Below are 26903 nucleotides of genomic sequence, written 5' to 3' on the forward strand. Positions count from 1 at the left end.
TACCATGCAACAAAAATTCATGCCCAGTTATATATTTAATATATATATGATATATAATATCATATATATAATAATATATATGATATGACTATATGTTCCAAATAACCACTTTCAACGTGCCAAAAAAATTTCAAAGACAAATAGCATAAAACATTGTACTGCAGAGACGGAAGAAATGCATTTAAAGCACCGATGAAAATGGCGTGCAGTATAATTACCTCAAATTGCTGTTCGCTTGACACCCTGACACTAATTTTATTCAAGCCATTGGGAAATAAATGTTTTAAAAGCACTCCTTTCCAAACGCTGGAGGTAGTGGGGGCTGTGAGGTCGTTAAGGAAAAGAAAGGGTAAAGTTTTCAGCACGCAAAAAGAATTAAATAATCCATTTAAAATAAGCGTCTATGTGGATCGACAGCATTTAATGCCCACATTTTTAACGCTTGCCCTGTACGTGGATTGATTTTTTTTTTTCCTTCAGCATTCCCTCACCAGATGGATTTTTGCTACTGCAGATCAGCAGAGGGTGTCAGATCTTTCAGAGTGCACCAGGCTGGAACAAGCAGAGCTTCTTAGCAACTCTCTTCTACCCCCCTCCCCATTCTCGCGCTCTCTCCCTCCCTCAGACAACTCGCCCCCCGCCCTCCGCCCCCTCCACGTAATTCCGAAAGAGCAGAATAAAGAGGAGAAAAAGAAAAGAAGAGCTAGTAACCGAGAGCCGGAGCCCAGAAAAAAAGCTGAAGAGGACCGAAGGGAAGGAAAGGAAAAGGATGGACAGCTACAAAACGCAGCGATTGCGGAAATTTTCCAGCGCCATTGGCTCGGCAGCGTGAGTTCTTCTGTCGGGCGTGATTTCAGCACCGGGGGGACTGGACAGCACCTCGGGGGGACTTCTGGGCAACCTGCAGCCACAGCAAGAACTCCATCAGCCGCCTCAGCTACAGAAGTCGCCGAAAACCCTGCTTTGTATCAGAGAGGCAAGGTCAGTCCGACGCACAGCCATGCACAGGCAGTGCGCCTGTACTACGCTGCAAACCCTCTGCTTGTTTCTCTAACATGCACTTGCTTCTAATTACTAGCATTGTTCCTTTCCTGATTAGTGAGGATCAGTAGACCAGGTTCTGTAAGGGTGTAGTTTTAATTTATATGTATATATTTAACTTCTTTGGTAATTTTTAAAGGGTTGAGGGGGAGTGGGATTATTTTTTTCTACTTTTTTTTTTCTTTCTCTTTCTTCTTTTCTTCCTCTTTTTTTTTCTTCCTTTTTTCTTTTCTTTTTTTTTTTTTTTTTTTTTTTTTTTTTTGCTTGCCTTGCACTACGTGCCTGAATAGTCTGTGGATATAATTATTGACTGGCGCCTGGGTTGTTGCAGTGCGGGGGGGTTAGGGAGGAAGGAATCCACCCCCACCCCCCCAAACCCTTTTCTTCTCCTTCCCTGGGTTCGGACATTGGAGCACTAAATGAACTTGAATTGTGTCTGTGGCGAGCAGGATGGTCGCTGTTACTTTGTGATGAGATCGGGGATGAATTGCTCGCTTTAAAAATGCTGCTTTGGATTCTGTTGCTGGAGACGTCTCTTTGTTTTGCCGCTGGAAACGTTACAGGGGACGTTTGTAAAGAGAAGATCTGTTCCTGCAATGAGATAGAAGGGGACCTACACGTAGACTGTGAAAAAAAGGGCTTTACAAGTCTGCAGCGTTTCACCGCCCCGACTTCCCAGTTTTACCATCTATTTCTGCATGGTAATTCCCTCACTCGACTTTTCCCTAATGAGTTTGCTAACTTTTATAATGCGGTTAGTTTGCACATGGAAAACAACGGCTTGCATGAAATCGTTCCTGGGGCTTTTCTGGGGCTGCAGCTGGTGAAAAGGCTGCACATCAACAACAACAAGATCAAGTCTTTTCGAAAGCAGACTTTTCTGGGGCTGGACGATCTGGAATACCTCCAGGCTGATTTTAATTTATTACGGGATATAGATCCCGGGGCCTTCCAGGACTTGAACAAGCTGGAGGTACTCATTTTAAATGACAATCTCATCAGCACCCTACCTGCCAATGTGTTCCAGTATGTGCCCATCACCCACCTCGACCTCCGGGGAAACAGGCTGAAAACACTGCCCTATGAGGAAGTCTTGGAGCAAATCCCTGGCATTGCCGAGATTCTGCTAGAGGATAACCCGTGGGACTGCACCTGTGATCTCCTCTCCCTGAAAGAATGGCTGGAAAATATTCCCAAAAATGCTCTGATCGGCCGAGTTGTCTGTGAAGCCCCCACCAGACTGCAGGGGAAAGACCTCAATGAAACCACAGAACAGGACTTGTGTCCTTTGAAAAACCGAGTGGATTCCAGTCTCCCGGCACCCCCTGCCCAGGAAGAGACCTTCGCTCCTGGCCCCCTGCCAACTCCTTTCAAGACAAATGGGCAAGAGGATCATGCCACCCCAGGGTCTGCTCCAAACGGAGGTACAAAGATCCCAGGCAACTGGCAGATCAAAATAAGACCCACTGCTGCGATAGCGACCGGCAGCGCCAGAAACAAACCCCCAGCCAATGGCTTGCCCTGCCCTGGGGGCTGCAGCTGCGACCACATCCCAGGGTCGGGTTTAAAGATGAACTGCAACAACCGGAACGTGAGCAGTTTGGCTGATTTGAAGCCCAAACTCTCCGACGTGCAGGAGCTTTTCCTTCGAGATAATAAGATACATAGCATCCGAAAATCGCACTTTGTGGATTACAAGAATCTCATTCTGTTAGATCTGGGCAACAATAACATTGCTACCGTAGAGAACAACACTTTTAAGAACCTTTTGGACCTCAGGTGGCTGTATATGGATAGCAACTACCTGGACACGCTGTCCCGGGAGAAATTCGCCGGGCTGCAAAACCTCGAGTACCTGAACGTGGAGTACAATGCAATCCAGCTCATCCTTCCTGGCACTTTCAATGCCATGCCCAAACTGAGGATCCTCATTCTCAACAACAACTTGCTGAGGTCCCTACCCGTGGACGTGTTCGCTGGGGTCTCGCTCTCTAAGCTCAGCCTGCACAACAATTACTTCATGTACCTTCCGGTGGCAGGGGTGCTGGACCAGCTAACCTCCATCATCCAGATAGACCTGCACGGAAACCCTTGGGAGTGCTCCTGCACCATTGTGCCTTTTAAGCAATGGGCAGAACGCCTGGGTTCCGAAGTGCTGATGAGCGACCTCAAGTGTGAGACGCCAGTGAACTTCTTTAGGAAGGATTTCATGCTCCTCTCCAATGACGAGATCTGCCCCCAGCTGTACGCGAGGATCTCGCCCACGTTAACTTCGCACAGCAAAAACAGCACTGGGTTGGCGGAGACCGGGACGCACTCCAACTCCTATCTAGACACCAGCAGGGTGTCCATCTCCGTGTTGGTCCCGGGACTGCTGCTGGTGTTTGTCACCTCCGCCTTCACTGTAGTGGGCATGCTCGTGTTTATCCTGAGGAATAGAAAACGATCTAAGAGAAGGGACGCCAACTCCTCGGCGTCCGAAATTAATTCCCTACAGACAGTCTGTGACTCTTCCTACTGGCACAATGGGCCTTACAACGCAGATGGGGCCCACAGAGTATATGATTGTGGCTCTCACTCGCTCTCAGACTAAGATCCCAACTGGGGTAGAGCGGGGGAGCGGGAAGGCAATGCCCCCCACCAACACCCTGTCCCCACCCCGCTGTCATCCCAGGGGTCAGAGGAGCCCAGACCCAAGTCCAGCGCGCCTCAAGGCTTTATGGACATAAGTAAATAAATAACTATGAACTCGCTCCAGTGAGAGGGTTTGACCCCTTAGCTCCCTCCCGGAAACAAAGAGCAGACTGTGGCGAGCTGGGAGAGCGCTGCCAAATAGCTCTTTGCTGCGAGCTCCTTTTGATAAAACCCAGCAGGGGCCCTGCTCAAAGAACTAGCCCTCTGCGGTGGAGCTGATGGGGATGGCTGCCGCGGTCCTATACACATATACATATACCCACATCTATATAGAGAGATAGATTATCTATTTTTCCCCTGTGGATTAGCCCCGTGAGGAGGGGGGCGTGATGGCTCCCTGTTGGCTATGCAGGGACGGGCAGTTGCACGAAGGCATGAATGTATTGTAAATAAATAACTTTGACTTCTGACAAAAACAAAAAGTGCTGCATGGCTCGCATGGAAACCACGCGCTCCAGGGACGCTGCCCTCCTTGGCGACTGGAGACGGCGTCACGTTCACAGCACCCACCCTCTTACCTGATAAGTCCCATCGTATCAAACTTTCTATAAACAAAACAGTATAATCAGAAAGTGCCATTTCGCCATTATTTGTGATCGGTAGGCAGTTCAGAGCGTACGTACGTTTACTGTGAAAAAAATGTAAAGGTTTTATTTAAGACATTTGCATGGCTAATCATCAGTCCATTTTATGAGTTAAAATGTATTTTGCTGAGCGAAGTTTTTATGGGTTGTTTTGGGTTCTTTCTTTTATTTTGATGGTGATGTTTTATTTTTTTTTTTGAGGGGGAATATTTTTCTATACATATCCAATAATGCCTTCCATCTGAATGTAAAATAAGTACCCATGATTTCTATTATAGTATCAGTGTAATTATTAAAAAAAAAAGATTTGAGGCAGTTAAGCATGACCAATTAATGTCATTCTAGTGCTTAGGCTGCGATCTTATGGTAGCGATTCTGTGCTGGTGTAAATCTTACTTATACAGTAGGAAAAAAAGAACCGAGGAAGCACGTGAAACTTACTAATTCTATTCGAGGATTTTATAATGGCATATTTTTTCAGTATTAAAGTGAAAATGTTTTCAACTCTGGGTCCTTACATTTTTCCAGCTTCATGTTTGCAACTGGTAAATTGGATTTGCGGTGGAAGGGACGGGGGTGGGGGCGGCTGGGGGTGGATCCCTTCTAGAGCTATATCAAGGCTCTCTCTCTAATCGTTTTACTTAGCTTTTTATCCTTTACGTAGCTGCCCTCCTCCTCCATCCCTACCCGGGCTTTTCCAGCTTTCCCCTGTCGGTAAAGTAAGGTCTTCCCCAACACACCCTCCCCCACCCCTCTTTTTCCCCCCTCTCCTGATGCGGCAGTGAATCCCTTTATTAATACTGGAAATCCCTCGCTGCTGCTTCTGCTGCTGCTGCACACACTGCAGATATATTAAGGATGTTAGTAGAGATTTGATTTAATTGACTCTGCCTAGATCGGTCTCATTAAACAGAGTGGAGATTTCATTGGTCAGCACTCTTCGATGAAAGACAGCCCTAATGACTGGCATTTGAGATGCTGCTGGCGTTTTGAATTCAACATCTGCTGAAAACGGTAAAACTAATTAGTGTCCACCCACCCTCCCCGCCCCAACAACTGCATAGTGGAATTTGTTAAAGCACTCATCTTTATGGAAATCAATCATTATCCTAAAGAAGTGTTTCTTTCCCATCATTCGGATTTCTGGTTGTGGCCTAGTAATTAACGAGAAAAGCATTGAACTGTTTGAATTTTATGAGCCAGTGTAACCTGGCCTCAATCATATTCCTCTGGGATTTCTAAGCAGTCTATTTTATCAGCAGTTAAGGAACAAAAAGCAAACAAAACTACACATATTGATGGGGGTCCGCATTCCACCACATAACCACCCTGGAGAAGTATGTTAAAAGATTGCAGATCTCAGATTTTTAAATATATATATATAAAACAGATATATTATAGATATACATATAATATATAGTTGTAAATCAGCTAATGAAAGCCCCCAGAGCAGTAGTAGTAAGATTTGCCTTCTGGAATTCATATTTTAAACAGAAGTAATTTCCCAGAACAGTGATGTTCTGGAGTATGTATTATTTATTTTAATGGTTTTTAAATAAAATCTTTATTATAAACTATGACTATACTTAAGGCCATTCATCATTTTCTCTCTTGATTCTTTTGTTTGTGGAGTGCACTTCATAGTGATAAAATTGGAATTTACTATCCTCTGACAAATATCATGGGTTGTTTATTTATTTTTCTAAAGAAGGCCTTAATTTTTTTTTTTGAAAGTACAACTGGGTTCCCTGTAAACAAGCAACAGATTTACTTGTAATGGAAAAGCTGGAGGAGGGGAAGAGTCATATTCAACAATATTATAACCTTAAGAAGGAAAAGAAAAGATGGTTGATATTCTACGTCTCTGGTGAGAAGTGATACTTTCAAGATATCTAGTGAGGCATAATAGTAATTTTTAAAACTAAGACATGAGTAAGTAAGGAAACTAGAACTTCTAGAAGACATTCATTGGGGCAAAAAGTTTTCTTCATACTAATTAAAAATAAATTATGATATAGAGGACAAAGTTTAAAGAATAAACTTGTTTTTCAAATATTAGCTTTAACAACTTTTAGTAGTTATTATGTACCAGGTGTGGGCTAAATGGTTTATAAAATTATTTAATTTAACCCTTACAAATGCAGAATAATTTAATACAACATTGCTCTTTCCATTATATGGATGAGAAAATTGAGGCTTAAGGAGAGTAAGCAATAACTCAGATCATAACTGGTAGACACTAGAGCAATATTTTAAACCCAATTTCCTCATACTACAAAACCTTATTGTTTGAATGGCATGGTCATATGTATTAGCAGGATAAACTCTTAAAGAAGGGCATCCTTAAAAAATACATATAGCTGTAAAAATACTTTATAACAAATCAAAAACCCAAGTTATATCTTCTTAATTGAGTATGTATTGGTAGCCCATTACATTTCCAATATGTCTTCAGCAAAAGAAAATTGCCCTACATTTAAAGGGGATAACTTTAATGTGTTCTCCAAAAATGTATAAAAAGGCAACATATAAGAAAAGAAGATGAATTGCTGTATACATTTATGAATTATAGATATTCAAATCATTAAATTATCTATTGATTCTAAAAATATTAGAATTATCAAATATTTTAAGAAACACTAATATAAGTTTAAAAATTCATGTAGAAAACATAAACGATTTACTGTAAAAGGACATTCATTATTTAGAGAATGTTTTTTTATTTTGATAAAGAATCTGTCACAATTATATAGATATAAACTAATATATAGCCATATATATTAGTTTGCTTTAAGGTGATATATATTATGTATTAGTTTAGTTTACAGGATACATTATACATATATAGTCTTAGCACATAACTTTCATGTAGAAGTGCCTAGATGATTTTTGTTGTTTTTTTGTGAAATTTTCATATACCTGTAGCTGCCACGTGCACTAGTTGAGATATCTTGTTTCTAGTTAAATCATATTTAATTCATCAAAGTAAAAGAGATTCTAGTTGTACCAGATGGAAAAGGAGGAAAAAAGGAAATATCTTGTTTAATTCCATTGCTTTGAAGAATGTAGTAGCTTGTGTGGTTGCTGCTGTAACTAAGAATATCCTAGAATTTAAGTTGTTGCCATAGAAATTTATTGTTTAACCATTTTTACATGTTTACCCGGGGGGAAGCTGGAATGGCTGATCTAACATTAACATAACAGGATTCTTTTTCTTAACAATATTTATATCAGATGTAATTAAAATTGTCAGGCATTTTAATAAGTGTGAAAAATTATATTGGTGATTCCAAGGACAGTTTGTTATTCAGCTTTTTCCAGATTGCTAACAAATGTTATTTGGTATGTACAAAGAGGTGGATAAATTTGCAAGGGTAGATACCGGAAGGGTGTGTTTTTAATGTGTTGATAGAATATTAAGTAGACTGGTTTCTAATCCAGCTCTTTTGCTGGCTAATTTATAAATATTATTTCTAATCAACAAGCTTATTTGAAGAAAAATGGAAATATAAAATGTGCTAAAGATTTAATCTTAGCACAAATTATTCAGGTGCAACATATTATTTAATTTTTAAAAGATGAACTAACTCTGTATGGTATCAGTAGATATAATAAACGCATACTCAAGATTTTTAATTTATCTGATTTGTTTCAATGTGGTGCTGAACCATAAAAAAAGGAAGGCTAAAATTAAATTTTTCGTATAATTCTCTGGCATTTTCTTTTATCGATTTCTTTTATTTGTTTCTTTTATCACCGAAAATATTATTATTATAAAAAGTAATACACAGGACATGCAAGACTTTCTTCTTGGTATCAAAACTTAAAGATAGGCCAATAAATGGTTCCATGAAAACACATGTTACAAATAGCAACCCTGAAACCTGAACCAGTATTGACTCTACTGTGACCCATCAAAATTTGATGAGGTTTCCACACAAAAAAATTTGAATAATTAAGATAATTATAGATTAAGTATTTAGGAACTATAATTGTATAATAAAATGAACCACTGAAAAAAATTATCTTAGATTATTGAAGTTCAATATAACCCTTTGGCCTTAACTGACTGGCAATTTCAGTATAGTGGCTTAGACCTCAATCATCTAATTAGATACTCTCTTCCTTCAAATTATTTGTTAAATATATGCTATATTACATACTTGAAATATAATTTTATTTCCAACTCGAACTTTGCACAAAGTTTACAAGAGGAAAATTACCTAATAGTTTAAAGAATTTTGAGTGAGTTAGAACCTAAATATTCAATTGACAACATTAATTGGGCATTTGCTATGTGAAAATACTGTAGAAGCTCTTTTAGAAAAAGAGAATAAGGCATTTCTAACCTCAAGGAGTTTACAACCCGAAACTGAGATATATGCATCCTTGTAATTGTAGAATAGTACATCATTTGCAATTATTAAAGAAGACCACTAGAAAATTTTTTGTTTCTTTCTTTGGAGTAGTTTAGGTTTTTAGTCATTTGGAAAAGTGCAATAGTCACATCAGTTTTATTAGTTGTTATATGAATAATTTAAAATCTTAAAATAATATTTTTAAATGAAAGAGGAACTTTAATTACTTTGCTAGATTTATGTCTTTTTCTGTAAAATGGGAATAATGTCTGCAATTTTGTAACTTCAGTTAAGTTTTTTAACTAATCATTCCAAAAAGAGACAAGCCATTTTTTACCTTAAGTGAATGATAATTTTTCAATTTTAATTATTTGAGAAATCAAATAAGTCTAGAAAATTGAATGAAATATTTTATGATATCATAAGAATTTCAGAATAGTTGTCTTTGGTTACTTAGCTTTGATTTGTGTGTATACACATAAAATACATTACAGCAGCTTTAATATAATATTAAATATACTTTTATAGTTTTACTATAAAGCTAATAATCCCATAGCCATTTGTTGTTTAGTGAAAACTGATATTCAGTTACTTAGTCGTATGGTCCAAATTTTTAACATGCAGAAAGCAGTAAGCAAAATCATACATTTATTCACTTCTATGCCTTATTCCCTTTGCCTCTAATTCCATTTCTTTTCTTGGCAGAAGAATACAGGAAAGAAACATGTTCAGCTGCAGCATATCGATAGAAAAAGTCGATATATACTGAAAAATGAGAAGTGCCTCAAATATAGATGATAAATGGCTAATCCATACTGCTATCAGAGAAGCAGTCTCTGCTCCCAGGAAAGGCAGATGAGTGTAAAGGCCCACTGTTACCATAAACAGTAATGGCTTTTACCAGATTCTGTGATATTTATTGTGTACTTTCTTTTTTTGAAATCGCGATCTTTTTAACATTTCCAAACTGTGCATGATATGAGAAAGTAATGCTTATTACTATGATAGCAATATGATTTGAATAAATTATATATACATACAAAGAACTTCTTACCACCGTAAAATATTCTTACCACCAAAAATTATTTGTCCATGAAATAATAGGATTACAAAATAGTGAGTGAATTTGAAAATGTCATTGCCTATACACTATGGTTGAATCCATATGTTTTAGGCTACACATTTTCATTTATTAAAATAATTATTTGTGATCAATTAGATTAATCCTATATGACTAAATTATTATATCTAAAATATATGTTGTATAATATATGAAATGGTATCATATAATAATTATCTGCTAGTTTCTGTTCAATTACATAATTTCTATAGCTAATCTAATTCAGTTGTGAGTCCAGTTAACTTTATTTAATCAGATATACTTAGCACCAGTTTGTGTTTTTGTAGCTTATACAGAAAATGGTAAAGTATGGGTTTGTCATCCTGGAGTTGTAAATTAGTGTTAGTGAACTTTTCAAGGATCCTAAATAATGAATCTAAATTGGTTTAATTCATTATCAGATGAATCTAAAGGAAATGAAATTACTACAGCAAAGAGTTTAATGCTGTTAATCCCTCTGTTTCCTGAATGACTAAATACATGGTGTCTGGTGTCTCAATACATGCTTAAATGAAAATTAACATTATTATTATGATGATTATTATTATTATTGGAGTCCGGAAACATTACATTTTATTATTTTTCAGCAAAACTTTGATTTTATGATATTTGTATTTTTCACTAGAATGGTCATTTCTCTAACAATCAAATTTCATGTTACAGATGGTATTTGGTATAATTAGACATTAAGACATAACAAGCAGAGTATTCCAGGAGGATATTACATCTTATGGTGTAATATTATGAGGAATAAGACTTGAAGCCAAGAAACTAACAGCTGGAAGCAGCTATAATCCCCAAGAAATGAATTACATGGAATGTCATGTTACTATTATAACTTAAAATTTATAACATCAAATTAAGAAAGTCAGATCAGAGCATTTTTGAACATTATTTGCATTAGTGTGACATCACTTTTAGCCAGCCCAAAATTATTTATGCCACAAGCTTTTTATTAATATAGAACATTTTTTTCAGCTTTTTTACATGAATAGCTAATATGATGCCTATTAAATTTCTATCCTTGCAAGCCCAATTTACACTCTTGATGAGTAATCAAATACATAAATTGGAAACAGAGTTACTTTCTTTTATAAATTCAGGGTTTTTTTTAGTTCATAATATCTTATACTAGAATGACGTATATAAAGAAGAGAAATTTCAGTCCCTATTTATGTTGCCTTTTAAACCATGATTGAGAAATGTTTTTACTACCACCTTTATAATACTGTATTCTTCAAGACTAACACAATTGTTTAAGGAGGCAACATAGCATTGTTGACAGGGAGATGCATCTTAATCATGCCAAATTTAGAAAACAAAAAGCAAAAGAAGAAAGAAAAACGACTATGGATGATGCAAATTTTACTTTGTTTGATTCAACATATATTTATTGATTATCAACTATGTGATAGGCGCTTAGGCAGAGGCTCTAAAGCTAAATGGAATAGACTAGATTTCTGCTCATCTGAATTTACATTCTATAGGGGATTACAGAAAACATAACAAAAATAATAGTTAAGATAAACTTGAATAATGAAGAACCATGAATGAAACGAAATGGGGAAGGGGCTGATAATCTCTTCTTTAGAATGATCATGAAAGTCCTATCTGAGATAATGCATGAACTGAATGAAAATGGTAATAGACAGTCATTTGAAGATTTGGAGCAAGAGAGATCCTGGCAAATAAAACATCAACTATAAAACATCCTGATTTAAAAATGTACATGGAATGTTTGTGGACTAGAAAGAAGGCTAGAGTGGCTGGTATCTGACCATGGGCTGAGTTGAAGTTGGAGAGACAGAAAGAAGCTGGATAATGCCTTCTAAGCCATAGCAAAGAATTTAGATTTTAAGTATAACAGAGAGTTTTAAGCAGTTAAGTGTTAGGATCCAAGCAGTATATTTAAATACCCGTTTTGACTTGTTCAGTGAGAATGAATTATATGAAGGCAAGGAGCTGCTGTTGCAGTTTGGGGGAAGCATGATGGTATCTTGTACAATAGAAGCAGTAATGGAGATGGACAGAGTGTGGAGAGCTGGTGGGTATATTTTTGGTGTCAACAACTCTATATTGCAGCAGATATGAGTGAAAGATAGAAAAAATAGTTGTATGTGAGTGTGTGTTTTCTCAAACGATTTGTTGGTGGTGTCTTTTATTGAGATGGGAAATCTGGAGGAAGCAGGTGGTAGTTTTGGAAGCTGGATTTTGAACATGGTAACTTTGAGATGCCGATTTACATATTCTAGGTACACTGTTGGACATGGGCATATGAAGTTCAGGAGTAGTTTAGGGAGGAAAATAAAGACTTGTAATTTATCATTAGCCTTTCATTGATGACTCCATTTGATAGAACTTAAAATAAGCCTATAGTTGCATTTAACTGGTATACTCTATCTTCAGGGCAGATTTACTCAAAATTGAATACAAAGCTGATTTTAGAGACAAATGATGTGGGAAAGTTATGAAACAAGTGTAATATCTTTAATATCTATACACTTTCCCTCAAACAAGAAAACTATATATAAAACCTAGCAAACTATTCATTTATGAAAATCAATTGAAAACAGAAAAAATAGTATGGGAAAGGATAAAAACAGCTTGTGACATAATCATACAATGTAAACTTTAAATTGAGATGCTTAAGCTCTTTGCTTTAATAAGCATATATCTGAATGATAAAGAAGTAATTCATCTTACCCATTGCAAGTGACAAAAGACTTTTTCTTTTCATGCAAAAGAAAAGATTTCTGACAAAGGAAGATGAACTTTAGTAATCAGTGATAAGAATGAAGATCAGCCCATTCTTAGTTGGTAGTCACAGGTTGTACTCCATCATGGAAGCTTTCATTTTACTCTTGCCTGTGGGCAACTCCATGGTCTGATTATTTTTAAAACCCTATAACACATTTGGCATTTAGTCCAAACCTTGAATAGAGAGCGTAATGACATGTATTTCTTGTTTTCTTCATAGAACCATTTATCCACATGTACCATTCAGCTCACCATCAGTAACTGTCCCTAATCCTTTACAATGTAAGTGTAATTGAACTTAATTTTTTAAGTAAATTGTGATAACCTTTCATTTATTGTAGTCCTGCTGTAACTCGAATTTTCATTTTAGACATTGTATAAGGATAGTTTTCCCTCATCATGAGGCTCTGAGTGGCTTCAGTTCTTTCTGGATAGGTGTTGATGCCATGTTGTAAATACTCAGCTTATTTTTAAAAGAAAAGTTAAAAGCTGACTGAGAACTCTGCTTAGATTTTCACAACACAGCCTTATGGTGCGAGAGTTCAGAGTCTTTGGGATCATTTATGGGGTCCACAACAATGAACCTACAATCAGAAGCCTGGATTCTGGATTAAGTCATCCTCTAACTAGCTCTGTGATCCTAGACAAGGCTCTTAATTCATACCTGAAATGAGACTGTTGGACTGGAATAAGGAAATAAAAATACTTTTTCTGTAATGGTCCTGATATAAGTATTTTAGGCTTTGTGGACTAAGAAGTAGAATCGAGGACATTAAATATATTATATACATATATATGTGTATATACACGTATGTTGTATAAAATATATTGTGTATATACATATATAATATACATATATGTATTATATAAAATAAGAGAGGAAACAAATTTCCAAAAGTATGTATTGACAAAATTTAAAACATTATTCATACATACTGAAATTTGTTTTTATGTAATTTTTATATTTTTTAATGTTTTCTTTTTAATTTTAAATGTTTTTTATTTTTCTCAACTATTTAAAAATGTAAAAACCCTTCTTAGCTCACAGGTGGCATAAAAACGGGAAGCGGGACTGATGTGGCCTGCGAAAGGTAATTTATGAATTCCTAGACCAGATTAACTCTAAATTCCTCTAATAAAGCTCAAAGTCTTTATTATATAGTCATTACAATATCTCCAGTTATTGCACTCTATGCAAATTATATAAAATTTTCAAAATTATACAGGATGTTTGTCTAAGTTTTTTCCATTCAGTGTTTTATATTTTAAAATGTGCCAGGGAATTGTATCAGATTATAATTATAAATGTGTATAAAGTAGGCCAGGGATAAAATAATGATTGAAGAGGATTGACAATAAACTAATCATGTTTGATCAAGAATTATTAGAGCGGTTAAGAGTCCCATCTCTAGAATTAGACTGTATCAATTCTAATCCTAGCTCTGGCTAGCCGTGTGAACTTGACCAAGTTATTAACCTTATTGCACCTCGATTTTCTCACTTGTAAAATGTAAATGACAACGTTAGTGCCTACTTCGTAGCAGTGCCGTGAATATTAAATGTGTTAATACAGTTAAAGTGCTTATAAGAGGTTTTGATACATTATGAACTCTCAGAAAGCATTAGCCATTAATCATGGCTCTCTATTGCATAAATAATTTTATGTAATCCTCAAAACAATTATAACTAGTGATTTTTTAAAATCACTATTTTTCAAATAGAGAATCTAAGGATTAGAAACCAACTTGCCTAGGAGAATACTGCTCAGTGCAAAGCCAAAATGCAAAGCCAGATCAGAGGGACTTTAAAACAAATGCATTTTAACTACACAACCATGTATTTGATGGGAGATTATTCTGTGACATTTTTCTGACATCCATGTTGTTGTTTTTCCTAGGATTGTAGGTTTATAATGTTATTTTGCTATATTCCCCATCCATACCCACCTTAAAATAAACACGTATTTTTTTTTTTTTAATTTAACGCAATGAAATTTACCTCCCTTTCCCAACCTGTTCAATTACTGGACAGTAACTGACATTCTAAAATTTCATTTATTTTCCTTTTGTGCCTCCACTTCCTGTTTCATTTAAATTTCTGCATTGTATCTGATTTTAGCCAATACACAGAAGGAAAAGAAAAAAATAAAACAAAACAAAAACCCTCAAGGTAAATGGCACTTGGAAATGACAAAATTGCTTAATACAACAATTCTCTGCAAGAGGTGGGATATTTAAATATTTAATAACAGTATGGTAACCAAAAAAAATTCATTTTTAATGCTAGCATTTCCACAGGATCCTTAGCAGGAAGAATGTTTCTTAGTGCTTCTAATTACATATAAATAAGATATGCCATGGAACCAGCTAACTTCTTTTGCATTTTATTTTATCATTATTATTCCTTTTTAAAGTAATCTCTACACCCAGTGTGGGGCTTGAACTCAGAACTTTGACATCAAGAGTCCCATGCTCCAATGACTGAACCAGTCAGGCACCCATTCTATCATTTTTTAATTGAAGTATAGTTGACACACAATGTTACATTAGTTTCAGGTGTACAACACAGTGATTCAACAAGTTTATATGCTATGCTATGCTATGTGCACCAAAATTGTAGCTCACTTCTAAAAAAGGTTTTAAATAAAAAATCAGAGAGATTGCTTCTCCACCATATCAGAAAATGAAAATGGAAAATTTTGCTTTTTTGTTGCTTCCAAGGTGTCCAACAGAACTGGAAAGGGAATTTAGACTAGTGTTTTATAAGGCAAATTCTCCATCAAAATCAATTACAGAATTAAAGCAATTATTATATTTAGTTTTGAAAACTCTGTATTAGTTGTATTACCAGGGACCACAGTTCTTTTTGCTTGGCATAATACCTATCTTTGAATGAATCTATAATATAATATTGTTGCCACTGTGAGAGTACTAAGAATCCATGCCATCGTTTTGGAAGGCAGTTCATTTCACCTTCCAGTGCCAAAAGTGAAGCAGGATAAGATGTCAGAATACATTTGCTTAGGATAGGAAACATGCTTTTTCTCCCATGAATTACTTCCAATATAATCTGTGTTGACTCTCTCATTTATAAAACCGTGTTCCATGATTCCAATGGTCCAGGAGATATAAAAAATCTGTGGCATCTAAAAATGATTTCTTGACTTCAAAATTGGGAGAAATAATGCATTATATAACTTAAGTAATAGTCTTTACTATAGGACTTCACTGATTTCAAGAAATACTCTGAATCTCTGTGAGAAATGTATGTATGTAATGTTTCCCACACTTAGTGACCTCAGAAGCCACTACCCTCATGTCACCTACCGCCCTGTGTTTGTTTCTTTTTTCAGAACACTTATTTAGAGATTTGAGGGGCAAAAGATAGAATTGCCTAATGTACCTAATCTAGGAGGGAAAAAAACAAGAAACGAGCTCAGATCTTAACTAAATATATAGTGATCTAGAATAATAGGCTTAGAGCTGGTTACTTCTGACAGAAAACTAACAATCCAGAGAAATAATAATGATAATAAAACAAAAAGAGAAGCCATTATATTCACTTCCTATGGCTTTCAGGCATTTCTGAGTCCAAATTGTGTTCCATTTACCATGAAGAGCTTGGACTTTCTTCAATTGTGCCATCTGTTGAAGCACAGGATAGATCACTACTTCATGACCTAGTGGTTCAAAATAGATTGTGTTTCAATAAATATAGAACACTCCATTGAACAAATTTTCTCTATTAATTCTTTTTTTGGAAGATTCACCATTTAGCCCCATTTCATAGGAATAAGATTAATTGATCACAATAGAACTTCTTTGAAAACAGTGTACAGTTTCAAATTACCCCAGCCCCACTTGTCTCTAATGAGTTGTCTTTTTCCTGTATGGACTTAGTTAGCCTTACAAATACAACATAGCTAATAATAAACCGATAGTCTATGCTGATTAGTATGCAGGTCCTTAAATCTGTAACTGGTTTACTTTCTTACCCAACTTTATAAGCAAGTTTATTTCCTCTAATTTGGTGTGTTAAAATGCTGATTGATTTTCCATCTGAATTTATCAGTTAGCACCATACTTAATGAAACAAAAGGTCAATTTGTTCTAATTTGCTACTGTTTTGTTAAATCAGTAAGCACATTCTACTTGTTGAGGAATTCACCTTTCCCCTTCTTTTAGAATAATTTATACCTATGTTCACAGTGATAAATAGATATTATTATTCATTAGCAAATCTGTGCCCTTTAAATTCCATTGACATTGTAAGTTCTTGAGCAAGGCTTATGTCTTCTGTATTTTTTATCTTCCTTGCTTATTTGAGGAATGATAGATAACTAATATTAGATGACTGAATAAGTACTTATAAAAATACGTATCTTTATGCTTTAAATATGGTTACAGAGTGCAAGGCAAAATCATTATTTTCAGCATATTTTCAGAATCCATACTCTTTCTAAAACAAATATTTTCCAAACCACAAAGCATGATATTCGTAAATAAATATTTCCATTCCTAGGTTTGTTATGGAGATTAAGGTGGCTAGCTTTCAAAGACCGCCTGGAGCTTTATCTTTTTGGTGTGTTAATCTTAATATATTGATAGGTAGAGCTAGAAATAGATTTATATAAACTTAGATTGACACAAAAGGTAAATAAGTCACAGGCTATAATTCAGCAAAAGAAATGTGGCTACAAAGAGATTTTTTTTAAATCCATAGGAGTCTTTCAGGAAATATCTTCTCCTACAACGCGCACACAAACCCTCTGTATGTAAGCATGAGAGCATATCGTGTAAGACACCTTAGACCACAGCTTCTGGGGCACTGTCTCATGAAGGATTGAATGGGAAAGAGTAATACTGAATATAGGTCTATATTGAAAACAGAAAAATTGTCTTTTTTTTTTAATTTGTAAGTCCAAAAGAATGATGAGAATAAAGTTGGTGCATTTACATAGTTTATTGAATAAATAAAGGAAAGCCTTGTTATAGATTTTATTAAAACTACTTGTCTAATATTAAAACTGGCATAAATGTTTTACCTACATGAAATTTGCCAAATGCATATCACACAGCACTGAAATAAGTGTCAAATACACTTCCAAATAAGACTTGAGTTTTCTAGATAATTTTGAAATTTAAGCTTTCATTAAAAATTGGTACTAAGAATTGTCAGTTTCTATTAAACTCAATCACATCATGACCCAAATTGCTTTAGGCCAAAAAGGATTAATTATTCACCATTGATTTTCTTTTCTTAGCAATATTTTATAATTCTTGTAATCTTTTTTTGTATTTTAAAAATAGTCTTATTCATAGGCAATTATTAATTATCATTCTCAAGAAATTACAAAGTTTATTGTTAAAAAGAAAGCTTTCAATTCTTAGAAAATTATAAGAACATTTACTGTTTTGTAAATGAATTTGAAATTCATTTCCTAATTTGGGGCTATAAAACAAACTCCTATGTCTATAAATGTTAGAGCAGAAACAACTGTATTATAAACTATTTTTCCATATTATAAACTTCAATTAAACTACACTGAAACCTTAAGTTCCTATGGGTTCTACAAGGGATCCTGCTGTATTTGCTTTTATTATTGGCTTTAAAACATTTTGGTGGTTTCACATCAGCAGCTAAAATTAAGATTGGGTGTATTTTTCATGATCGCTGAACAGAAAATTTTTCTCTTTTGACAGAAAAAAATAAGCTCTGTGACTCAGAATCTTCTTAAAAATTTCATACAAGCAGATACATACTAAGAATGTTTACTTCTTTTGCTCAAGTATTTAATCCATGTTTAGAGACATCAAAAATTTTGTTGATTTACTGAAAGAGAGTTCCTACCTAATCCATAAGTGTTTCAGAAGAAAATAAAAAGCTCAAATTTAAAGGGAAAATACATGTCCTATTTGCTTGTTACTCCTCTGGACAAGAGGTGAAAAACTCTCCAAAGTGTGCTGTAGGGATCAAAGGAGTTGATAGGAAACAAATAATGGACTTCCGTTGCCTTTGTGTTGTAAACACAGCTTGCTTGCATCTTTCCACTTCTTTGATGAATTATGGTTGACACCACTTTGAGAAAAATTAAATGTGATTTTGACCCTAGCTGTGTAGCATGAGTGCTGCTGCAGAGAGCATTTCTCCCTTCCCATATGTGTGTTTGGGGGTGGAGAATAGGACAAAAGACCTTTATCCTAATGATCATGAAGAGAAGACGTGAATCTCTATTATTTAGATGTAAAAAGACATTTTGTAAATTGGGCTGTTTGATTCTATGGGACTATAGATAATTATGAATCACATTTTTTCAGCAGCCTAATATTATGGCATAAGTACTTTACCCTTAGAGTTTTTCTGTATAATGAAAGTGCAACTCATTTGCAAAGGTTATTTGTTCTATTGGATTTGTTTACTCAGTAAAATGTATGTTTGAGCTGCATTTCACTTATATTAAGGATGATTTAGTTTTGTCTTATATTTCTGAGTTATGAGATTGCTTGAAGAATATTCCTATGCATTTTCATGTTTATCTATTATTTACAATTAACCTAAGGCCTAGAAGACTCAGAATATGGCTCTGCATATTCTGTCATATTAAGAGTAATTGTATAATTAATTACAATTCTTCTTTTAAGCCAACCCTAAAATCTTTAAATCTGTGTGAACAGGTAAACAAGTTCTAATACATCTATCCTCTAGCTGATACTGAAAACCAGCCCAGAGAATGAAAAAGTTATTGTTTAAGGAGACAGTGCCAAATTGAAGATACTTATATGGTACTCTAAAAATGCACCCAGGGTTAAAATATATCACCCCGAGACATTAATCAGGAAACCTGCACAGTTAATGGGAACCCTCAGTTTGACTAATTGTTGGCATTAAGAGGGAAATTTCAAGGTCTATTAAGAAGGAAAATGAAAGCCCAAGTGCATATGTGGTTTAGAGTATTTAGTGGAATCTGGCAAGGACATGGACAAAAAGTGATGGACAAAAATAATAGAAAAAGTTACAAAAAGGCCTTATGAAAGTCTAGTGCTATAAGAAGACCAAAAAAGTAGCCAGGGATGATCCTGAGAGTAGCTTGATCTATGGTTGAAAGAATGACTATTCCTCACATTGGTAGTATATACCCTAACTGTAGGTATGTGTCTTTTAACTCAAGCTGATTTTTTTTTTAGGTTGTATTTATTTATTTGAGAGAAAGAGAGAGAGAGAGAACAGTGGGGGGGGGGGGGGACAGAGGTAGAGGGAAAAGCAGACTCCCCACTGAGCATGAAGCATGATGTGGGGCTCGATCCCAGAACCCTGGGATCATGATTTGAGCTGAAGGCAGACCTTAACTACCTTAGCCACCCAGGTGATCCTGCACTTATTTAGATTTAATTTTTAAAATGTTCCTATAATATTCCCAAACCTTTGGCTTATACATGAAGACAAATGATTTCCTATGTGATTTTTAAGGAATTAGACCAATTAGAAAAACATCTACGGTGATAAGACATCTGAAATTAGGGATGTTAAAATAGCCACTTACCTTTTTATTAGTTAAATCTCAGTTAAGTCAGAACATGTTCCATTACTAAGCTGAAAGACACAATAGTTTTTCTCTTGGTAATCCAAATCAAAATGAAACATACATGTTTTTCTGAAAATTGTGCATATGATCAGTCACTAGAATTTCTGAGTGGCCAGTACATACGGAGTGCTGTATTGACATTCACAGACATTCATAGATATTAGGTCCAATTATAAGTAAGTAAATACTACCTTTGAGTAAACACATTTGTACTACTAGTCTAGATGGAGCTTTGTGTACGGGAGTTAGAAACATAGGTATAGCACTAAGCACTCACATTTTTATTCAGCACAGGTGATGCTAACCAACTTCTGACTGATAGCTTATGAGACTGAACCAAGGAACAGAGATGATGCCTTTATGTACCTTAGCTGTGTTTTATTAAATTGACCTCATGACCTGCAAGGATTCCTGCTTCTCCCAAGTGCTGGAAGACACTTGTGTTAATAAGCATTGATTGAGTAAAGGGCAATGAGCTAGGTGTTGGGTATAATTTGATAAATAAAACAGCCCAATTTCTCTAGGAACTCACATCCAGAAACATTTCTTGTCAAAATGCAGTTGTTGCATTGCCTGTGTGAGAACTATCAGAGGCTGTTTCAAGTGCAGTTTCCTGGGCATAGTCTTAAGTTTACTGCTTCACAATCTCTGGAGTTCTGGTAACCCGTGTTCATTTATTTATTTTTTAAGATTTTATTTATTTATTTATTTATTTATTTGACAGAGACACAGCCAGCGAGGGAGGGAACACAAGCAGGGGGAGTGGGAGAGGAAGAAGCAGGCTCCCAGCAGAGCGGGGAGCCTGATGCAGGGCTCAATCCCATGACCCTGGGATCAGGCCTTGAGCCGAAGTCAGACACTTAACGACTGAGCCACCAGATGCCCCTGGTAACCCGCATTTAAAAAATAACACCCTACATATTACTTTGCCTTTTTACTTAGAATACTCTTGAGTTATAGATCCTTTCGCAGAGATTTATTTTTAAGATAATGTAGTAATAGATATACTCAGGGTATTGTAAATATAGAAAAGGGACATGTAACCCAACCTAGAGGAGTGGGAAGGCATCCTGTAAGAAGGAACATCTTAGGTCAACTATCACAGTAGGCCCCCTGTAGCTCGTGTGCTGTTTGGAATGGGGAGCATTCCAGGCCCTTTCTGGCAGAAGAAAAGTTCTAAATCAAGGAAGAGACAATTTGTAAGAGACTGGTATAGACAGGGAAATGCGAAGAATTTGTTTAGGGGGAGAATAAAGGACGAAAAGGAGTATTAAGAAGATGATTAGGCACCAAATCATCACAGATCTTGGATGTTACATTAAGGAAATTGGATTGTATCTTATATTTCAATGGTTTTGATATTCAAATGCAAAAAAATTAATTATTAAAGAAACAAGTCCAGAGAGGGAGACAATGCAGAATTTTTAACACGAAAGCTGTTCTGCTCTAGCCAGTCGTTGCCATGGGGAAATGTGGCATAGAATTGCCAGATTGTCCAGTCTTTCAAAAATAGCCAAAAATCTGGTGTATTCATTAGAATTAGGTTCAGCTGCAAATAACAGGATATCCTAAAATAAGTGTTTCAGCAACAATGAAATTATTTATTGCTCACAAATTAGTCTTGAAAAGTGCAGTCCGAGGCTAGAGTGTCAGTTCTGTTCTACCAAAACTATATGGAGCCAGATTATGTCTAGCTCATTCCTCCACCATCCCTGAGCTCTAACTGTTATTGTTGTGATTCACTGTGTCTAGGTACCCGAAGAAATGAACAAGGTGATGGGGGAGGAGAGTGTTCTCATCTAGATAAGGTTACTGGAAACTGCTATAGAGTTATATTCTATGTCCACCTGCCTAGGTGCAAGGAAGACTATAAAATGGATTTTTTATTCTGAGTAACCATTGCTCATTAAACATTTTATTATAATGGAAAAAATGCACAATGGATATTGGGGTACCAGAAGCATTTTGTACTATGTTCAAGTACATGTGCAGTATTAAGTATCTATCTACCTATCTACCCATCACTGTGTATGATCAACACTAGTAATATTAGATAAAAATTGTCTGAGTCATACATAGCCTCCAAGCTACCAGTTTGTTAATGAGGGTCTTTGCTTTATGGGAGTCTCTGGATATTAGGAAGTAGCAGATTAAGGTATTCAATACATAGAGGAGGAATGTGTTCATAAGCTATTTAAGTGGTCAAATTGTCTAAACTTGCCTTCTATATTGTTCGATAAAAAGGAGAAAGAGAATTAAGGAATTGCTTACAGGGTCCCAGTTTGATTTATTTGACAGATTAAGATACCACTAATTGGGAGAAAAAAAATACAAAAAGGATCATTAGTTTGCAGGGGAAGAGATGTCCATTTTTGCCCATCCTAATTGATAACTCTGCATTAGCATGTTGCATGCATTTTGATATCAAGACTGAAGATAGGGGAGACATTTGAATTATAGATTTAGGACTTACAAGATATGACAAATGAAACCATAATCATAGAAGAAATCACCAAGATAACACAGAAGTGGGATTTAAAAGAGCAGTGATAATGGTACAGAATATTGGCAAAATGGTTATTCAAGAGTTGATCAAAGAGGTGTAAGACCAGACTCATCATGGAAGTAAATGAGTGAGAACTGATGGAGGTTTGAATGTTAGCCCAGCAGATGTGCTGTAGGTAATGTCCACTGCTTTTGTTAATTGGCAGTATGCTAATTAGCGAAAGGAGGTTTCATTCAGTAAAAGGAGATGTCTTGGGAAGGAAGACTAATGCTAGATGTTGATGAATGAATGGTAGGTGTGGAAGTGGATGTAAATGATTATTGTAAATACAAATCTTTTATAAAAATTGGTTGGGAAGGTATTGGACACAGCTAAGAGGTAAAATAAGATCAAGGGAAAATCATTGGTTTGTTTAGAAGGAGATAAATATGAGCATATTTATTGGATCAGAAAAAGAGACAATATGGAGGAAGACTTTGAAGGTGTCTAAGTTGGGTATGACGACAACTTGACCAGGGTCTGAGGAAGAAATGACTTAAGGCATAGTAGCATGGTTTACTACTTAAAGAGGTTATTGGTGATGTGGCTGTACATAAGCTTTAGTTTGGAGTATGGGAATTTATGGACAACTATTCCTCACCAATACAGTGTTCATAATTAATTTATCTTCTGTGAATAAAGGTGGCAAGTGCAGATGAAAAAGAATTCAGAGAGAGATCCGAGGCTCCAGCTGAATTAGGAAACAATGATTTTGTAATGACGCCAATTAGTAGAGGGATTTCTGTGTGTGTGTGTGTGTGTGTGTGTGTGTGTGTGTGTGAGTTTGTGTGTGTGTGTGTGTGTGTGTGTATTAAGCCCTGGTAATGGGATGAAAGGGCACAAGATATTACCCCAGTTATGAATTTGCTGAGCCTATTTGGTAAAAGCGTAATAACGCAAATGTGCTAGATGATCCCAATAGAGAATTATTTATGGATAAGGAACTGGGTCCAAACTAGAAAGGAAAGAGAAAGAATAGTTCCAAAAGACAGGAACAAGTTGGAAAAATGGACAATGGTGGTCTTTAAGAATCTGAAGAGCAGATTTAGCAGAAAGGAGCTTTAGAAAGAACTGAAGAAAATGGAGTTTGTAATCAAAAGGAGAATGCTATGAATTAGATTCTGAGCTGGACTACTCCCTGGTAATAAATTGAAATAAAGGCAAAGTCTTGGGTACTATATTTCCAGGCATTTCAAAGGCTATTAGTTGTTAGGGTATATATCATTACTTTATAGACATGTATTATGCACATTACAAAGATCAGGTTAAGATTTTGATACATAGGCATAGGAGTAAAAATAAATCCTCTGTTTCCAACACCTATTTGATTTTTAACTACTAAAGGGTCACCTAACTTTTCTCAATTTTAAATACTATAATGGCAAAATGAAAGCAGTAAAATTAATTACCTTCTATAGTGAGTAATGAAAAAAATTACGCTTTTTAAAATCAGAAATCAGCTGTGGCATTTCATAGAGAATATCATAAGCAGGAAGATAAAGAGATAAGTCTATTCTTCCTTGCCCATTTGTAGCTCACTGAATAAACAGCCCTCTGCAGCCACTCTCCTTCCTTGGCTTAGTATGCAGGACAATTGATAATCACTAAGACACACAGAAGGAGTAGTTGCAGATGTTCACATTGATTTCACTGAGAAGTCATAGTGATCTTTCTGAAGTTCCTCACGCACTAAAATCTCATGAGAATTTCAGAAAGATTACAAATAGGACATGATCCATCAACATAGTCCTCACCACAATTGGGGAATTTCCTGAACACCATGGGAAATAGGAGATTCCTTTATTAATTTTAAGAAAGAAGTTGTTTCAACACTAAAAGATAATAAGCAAATTGACAGTACTTCTCAAAATAGTTCTCAAGAGACTTAGTGTATTTAAATAAACACCAAATCCATTTCAAGATGAAGACAGCCTAGTTTTTTTATACTTCCAAAAGTAATGGGTATCATAAAAACAGAATTCAGGGATCTCCGAAAGCATGTGAATGCAAGTAAAGGTTTTACCACAAAGGAGTAATAAAAATTTCTTATATATCAGCCAGTGGTAGTCGTTTGTTTCTATCATGAGTTAGTTTTGATAAGGGTATAGAAAACTGAAACTATGATTTATGTCAGGAATTTGAGGTTATGAGGTGAGTTAAAAACAAAAGCAACAACTAATACCACCAAGTAGGCCATCATCTAAAGATATTTTGGAGCCCATCATACACAGAAAACATGGTTGTGATTTTAAAGCCAAATATTTTATAAAAAATAAACATCTAGGGTTGCCAGGGTGGCATAGTCAGTTAAGGGACTGACACTTGGTTTTGGCTCAGGTAGTGATCTCAGGGTTGTGGGATTGAGCCCTGTGTTGGGCTCCATGTTCAGCATAGAGTCTGCTTGGCATTCTCTCTCCCCTCTCCCTCTGTTCTTCCCCATCACACATGCTCTCTCTCTCTCTCTCAATCTCTCTAAATAAATAAATAAATCTTTAAAAAAAAGATTAAACATCTAAATAAGCAAAGACTATGTGCAACAATATACTTTTAAAGATTTTTGGATTTTTCTAAGAAAATATTTTCAACTCTGAAATAAATAACAAGATAAACTTGTTTTAATTTTCCTTCACATCAACAATTATTTTACTAAATCAACTTGGATTTTTCATTGAGCTGTTCAGTATTTTGTAGTATGGGTTGTGTTTCCTCGTGGACCACAAATGATACCAAGTGGAATTTGCCTAATAACCATTCTATTGTTTTGCAGGATTCAATTATAATCATAGATTTGGAAGATACCTTAGAGATCAGTCTAAACCAACTTCCTCATCTTTAAATTTAAAATAGAAAGATTGTTTGTAAACCACCCAAAACACTTGATTCTTTCCTAGCTTCTAGTTTGAAATTCTTATTATAGCCAAAGCCTATTTCCCTGAAACGTAGGTGAATAACTAATAAGAGAGGTGGGAGAATAAATGAGGTAGAATGTTCACTCTCTGTTTCTCCAAATTGCTATTTACAGTTAAGGTACTTCATTGGTTTAGCTGAAAATACTTCACATTTCTTGTGTAGCTAATAAGGTTGTAAGATGACATTTTGAGTCTTTGTATAACAGACAGGAGACTTTAGTCAGATCTAATAGGTGTTGAAAATGGAAGGTAACTAGGCACGATTACTTCTCATGTTGGCAGATGGAGAAAGAGGGTGGGTGACTGGAATTGGGATTTGCATTCTTGGAGGAAGGGGGTTGCCTTGGCAGATGGCTGTAGTTTAGACTGCTTTTTGCTCCTGTAGTCTACAGCCCTTATTCTCGCCTTATTCTCACATTCTACTAGATCCGGAAGTCAATAGTAGTAGTTTATAGTTGGAGAATCTCTGTTCTCATTTTGTAGCAGGTAGGAAGGTCAAGTATACAGAAAACCCCATTTTTACTGAAGTGGCAGAAATATGCTTCTGAAATATTATAATTCTGTTTCAATTTCCCCATAATAATAATTGCTTAATTGAAATATGTTAAATGGGTCAATTATTCTAAGGTGTTATATTTTCTGGGGGGACAGCAGGTAAGACATAATAAGAAGCAAAGACACAACACAGAACTACACATGTTGATCAGTGACTCTAGAATTATTAGTACAGACTGTTCATAAATTATATGAAGGTGTCTTGTAGATTTTTGTGAGTGGACCTAAATTCCTACCATTCTTAAACTTTATTGATTCTTTGTAAAAATTTACCCTGTGTGCTAAACAATATGGATTTACAAATTGTTTTTTGAAACACTATTCATATGCAAGTTATTTTTTTAAATGCGTTTATCTGTTCAACAGAAACTATTCTAAGAATTAGAGATAATACCATGGTCCTGTGCTCAAAGATCTTATGGTCCAATAAATAAACCTGTTCTTATATTCTCTTTTTTTTATGATACAAAATTTATATCATCAAATACAATTTATAGACTGATTTCTACAACAATAACTGCATATAATTGTATAATTTATAAATATACTTTTTAAAGTCAACCTACTAATTTTCTTATCTGTGACTGAGTTCAAGTGTTTTTATTATTGGAGAAGGTGGTAGGGATGGTGGTATTGTGATTTGCTTTTAAAGTGATATTAATTGGGATGTTTTTGGAGTTTCATTCATTCATCAACTATTAGTGAAAGCCTAAGATATAACCAGCATGGAACATGTTTGTGTGTAAGTTGTGCACAGA

General features: G+C 35.5%; 1 protein-coding gene and 1 long non-coding RNA gene across 2 annotated transcripts in view; one reads left to right on the forward strand and one right to left on the reverse strand.

Annotated features, from left to right (window-relative positions):
* Positions 1–692: 692 nt before the first annotated feature.
* SLITRK1 (SLIT and NTRK like family member 1) lies at positions 693–4445 on the forward strand. The gene is made up of 2 exons (XM_026493464.4): positions 693–981; positions 1491–4445. Exon 2 carries the CDS (start codon positions 1544–1546, stop codon positions 3632–3634), a length of 2091 nt encoding a protein of 696 aa, XP_026349249.1. The 5' UTR covers positions 693–981; positions 1491–1543; the 3' UTR covers positions 3635–4445.
* Positions 4446–15050: 10605 nt separating this feature from the next.
* LOC123000713 (uncharacterized) overlaps positions 15051–26903 on the reverse strand; it is a 51672-nt gene continuing 39819 nt past the window's right edge. Inside the window, exons 4-5 of the long non-coding RNA XR_006408890.3 lie at positions 20095–20144; positions 15051–16233 (exon numbers count right to left, since the gene is read on the reverse strand). This is a non-coding gene — a long non-coding RNA (uncharacterized LOC123000713). The remainder of the gene's footprint in view (positions 16234–20094; positions 20145–26903) is intronic.

The sequence above is a fragment of the Ursus arctos genome, unplaced genomic scaffold (assembly GCF_023065955.2).
Source record: "Ursus arctos isolate Adak ecotype North America unplaced genomic scaffold, UrsArc2.0 scaffold_10, whole genome shotgun sequence".
In the NCBI taxonomy this organism is placed as follows: domain Eukaryota; kingdom Metazoa; phylum Chordata; class Mammalia; order Carnivora; family Ursidae; genus Ursus; species Ursus arctos.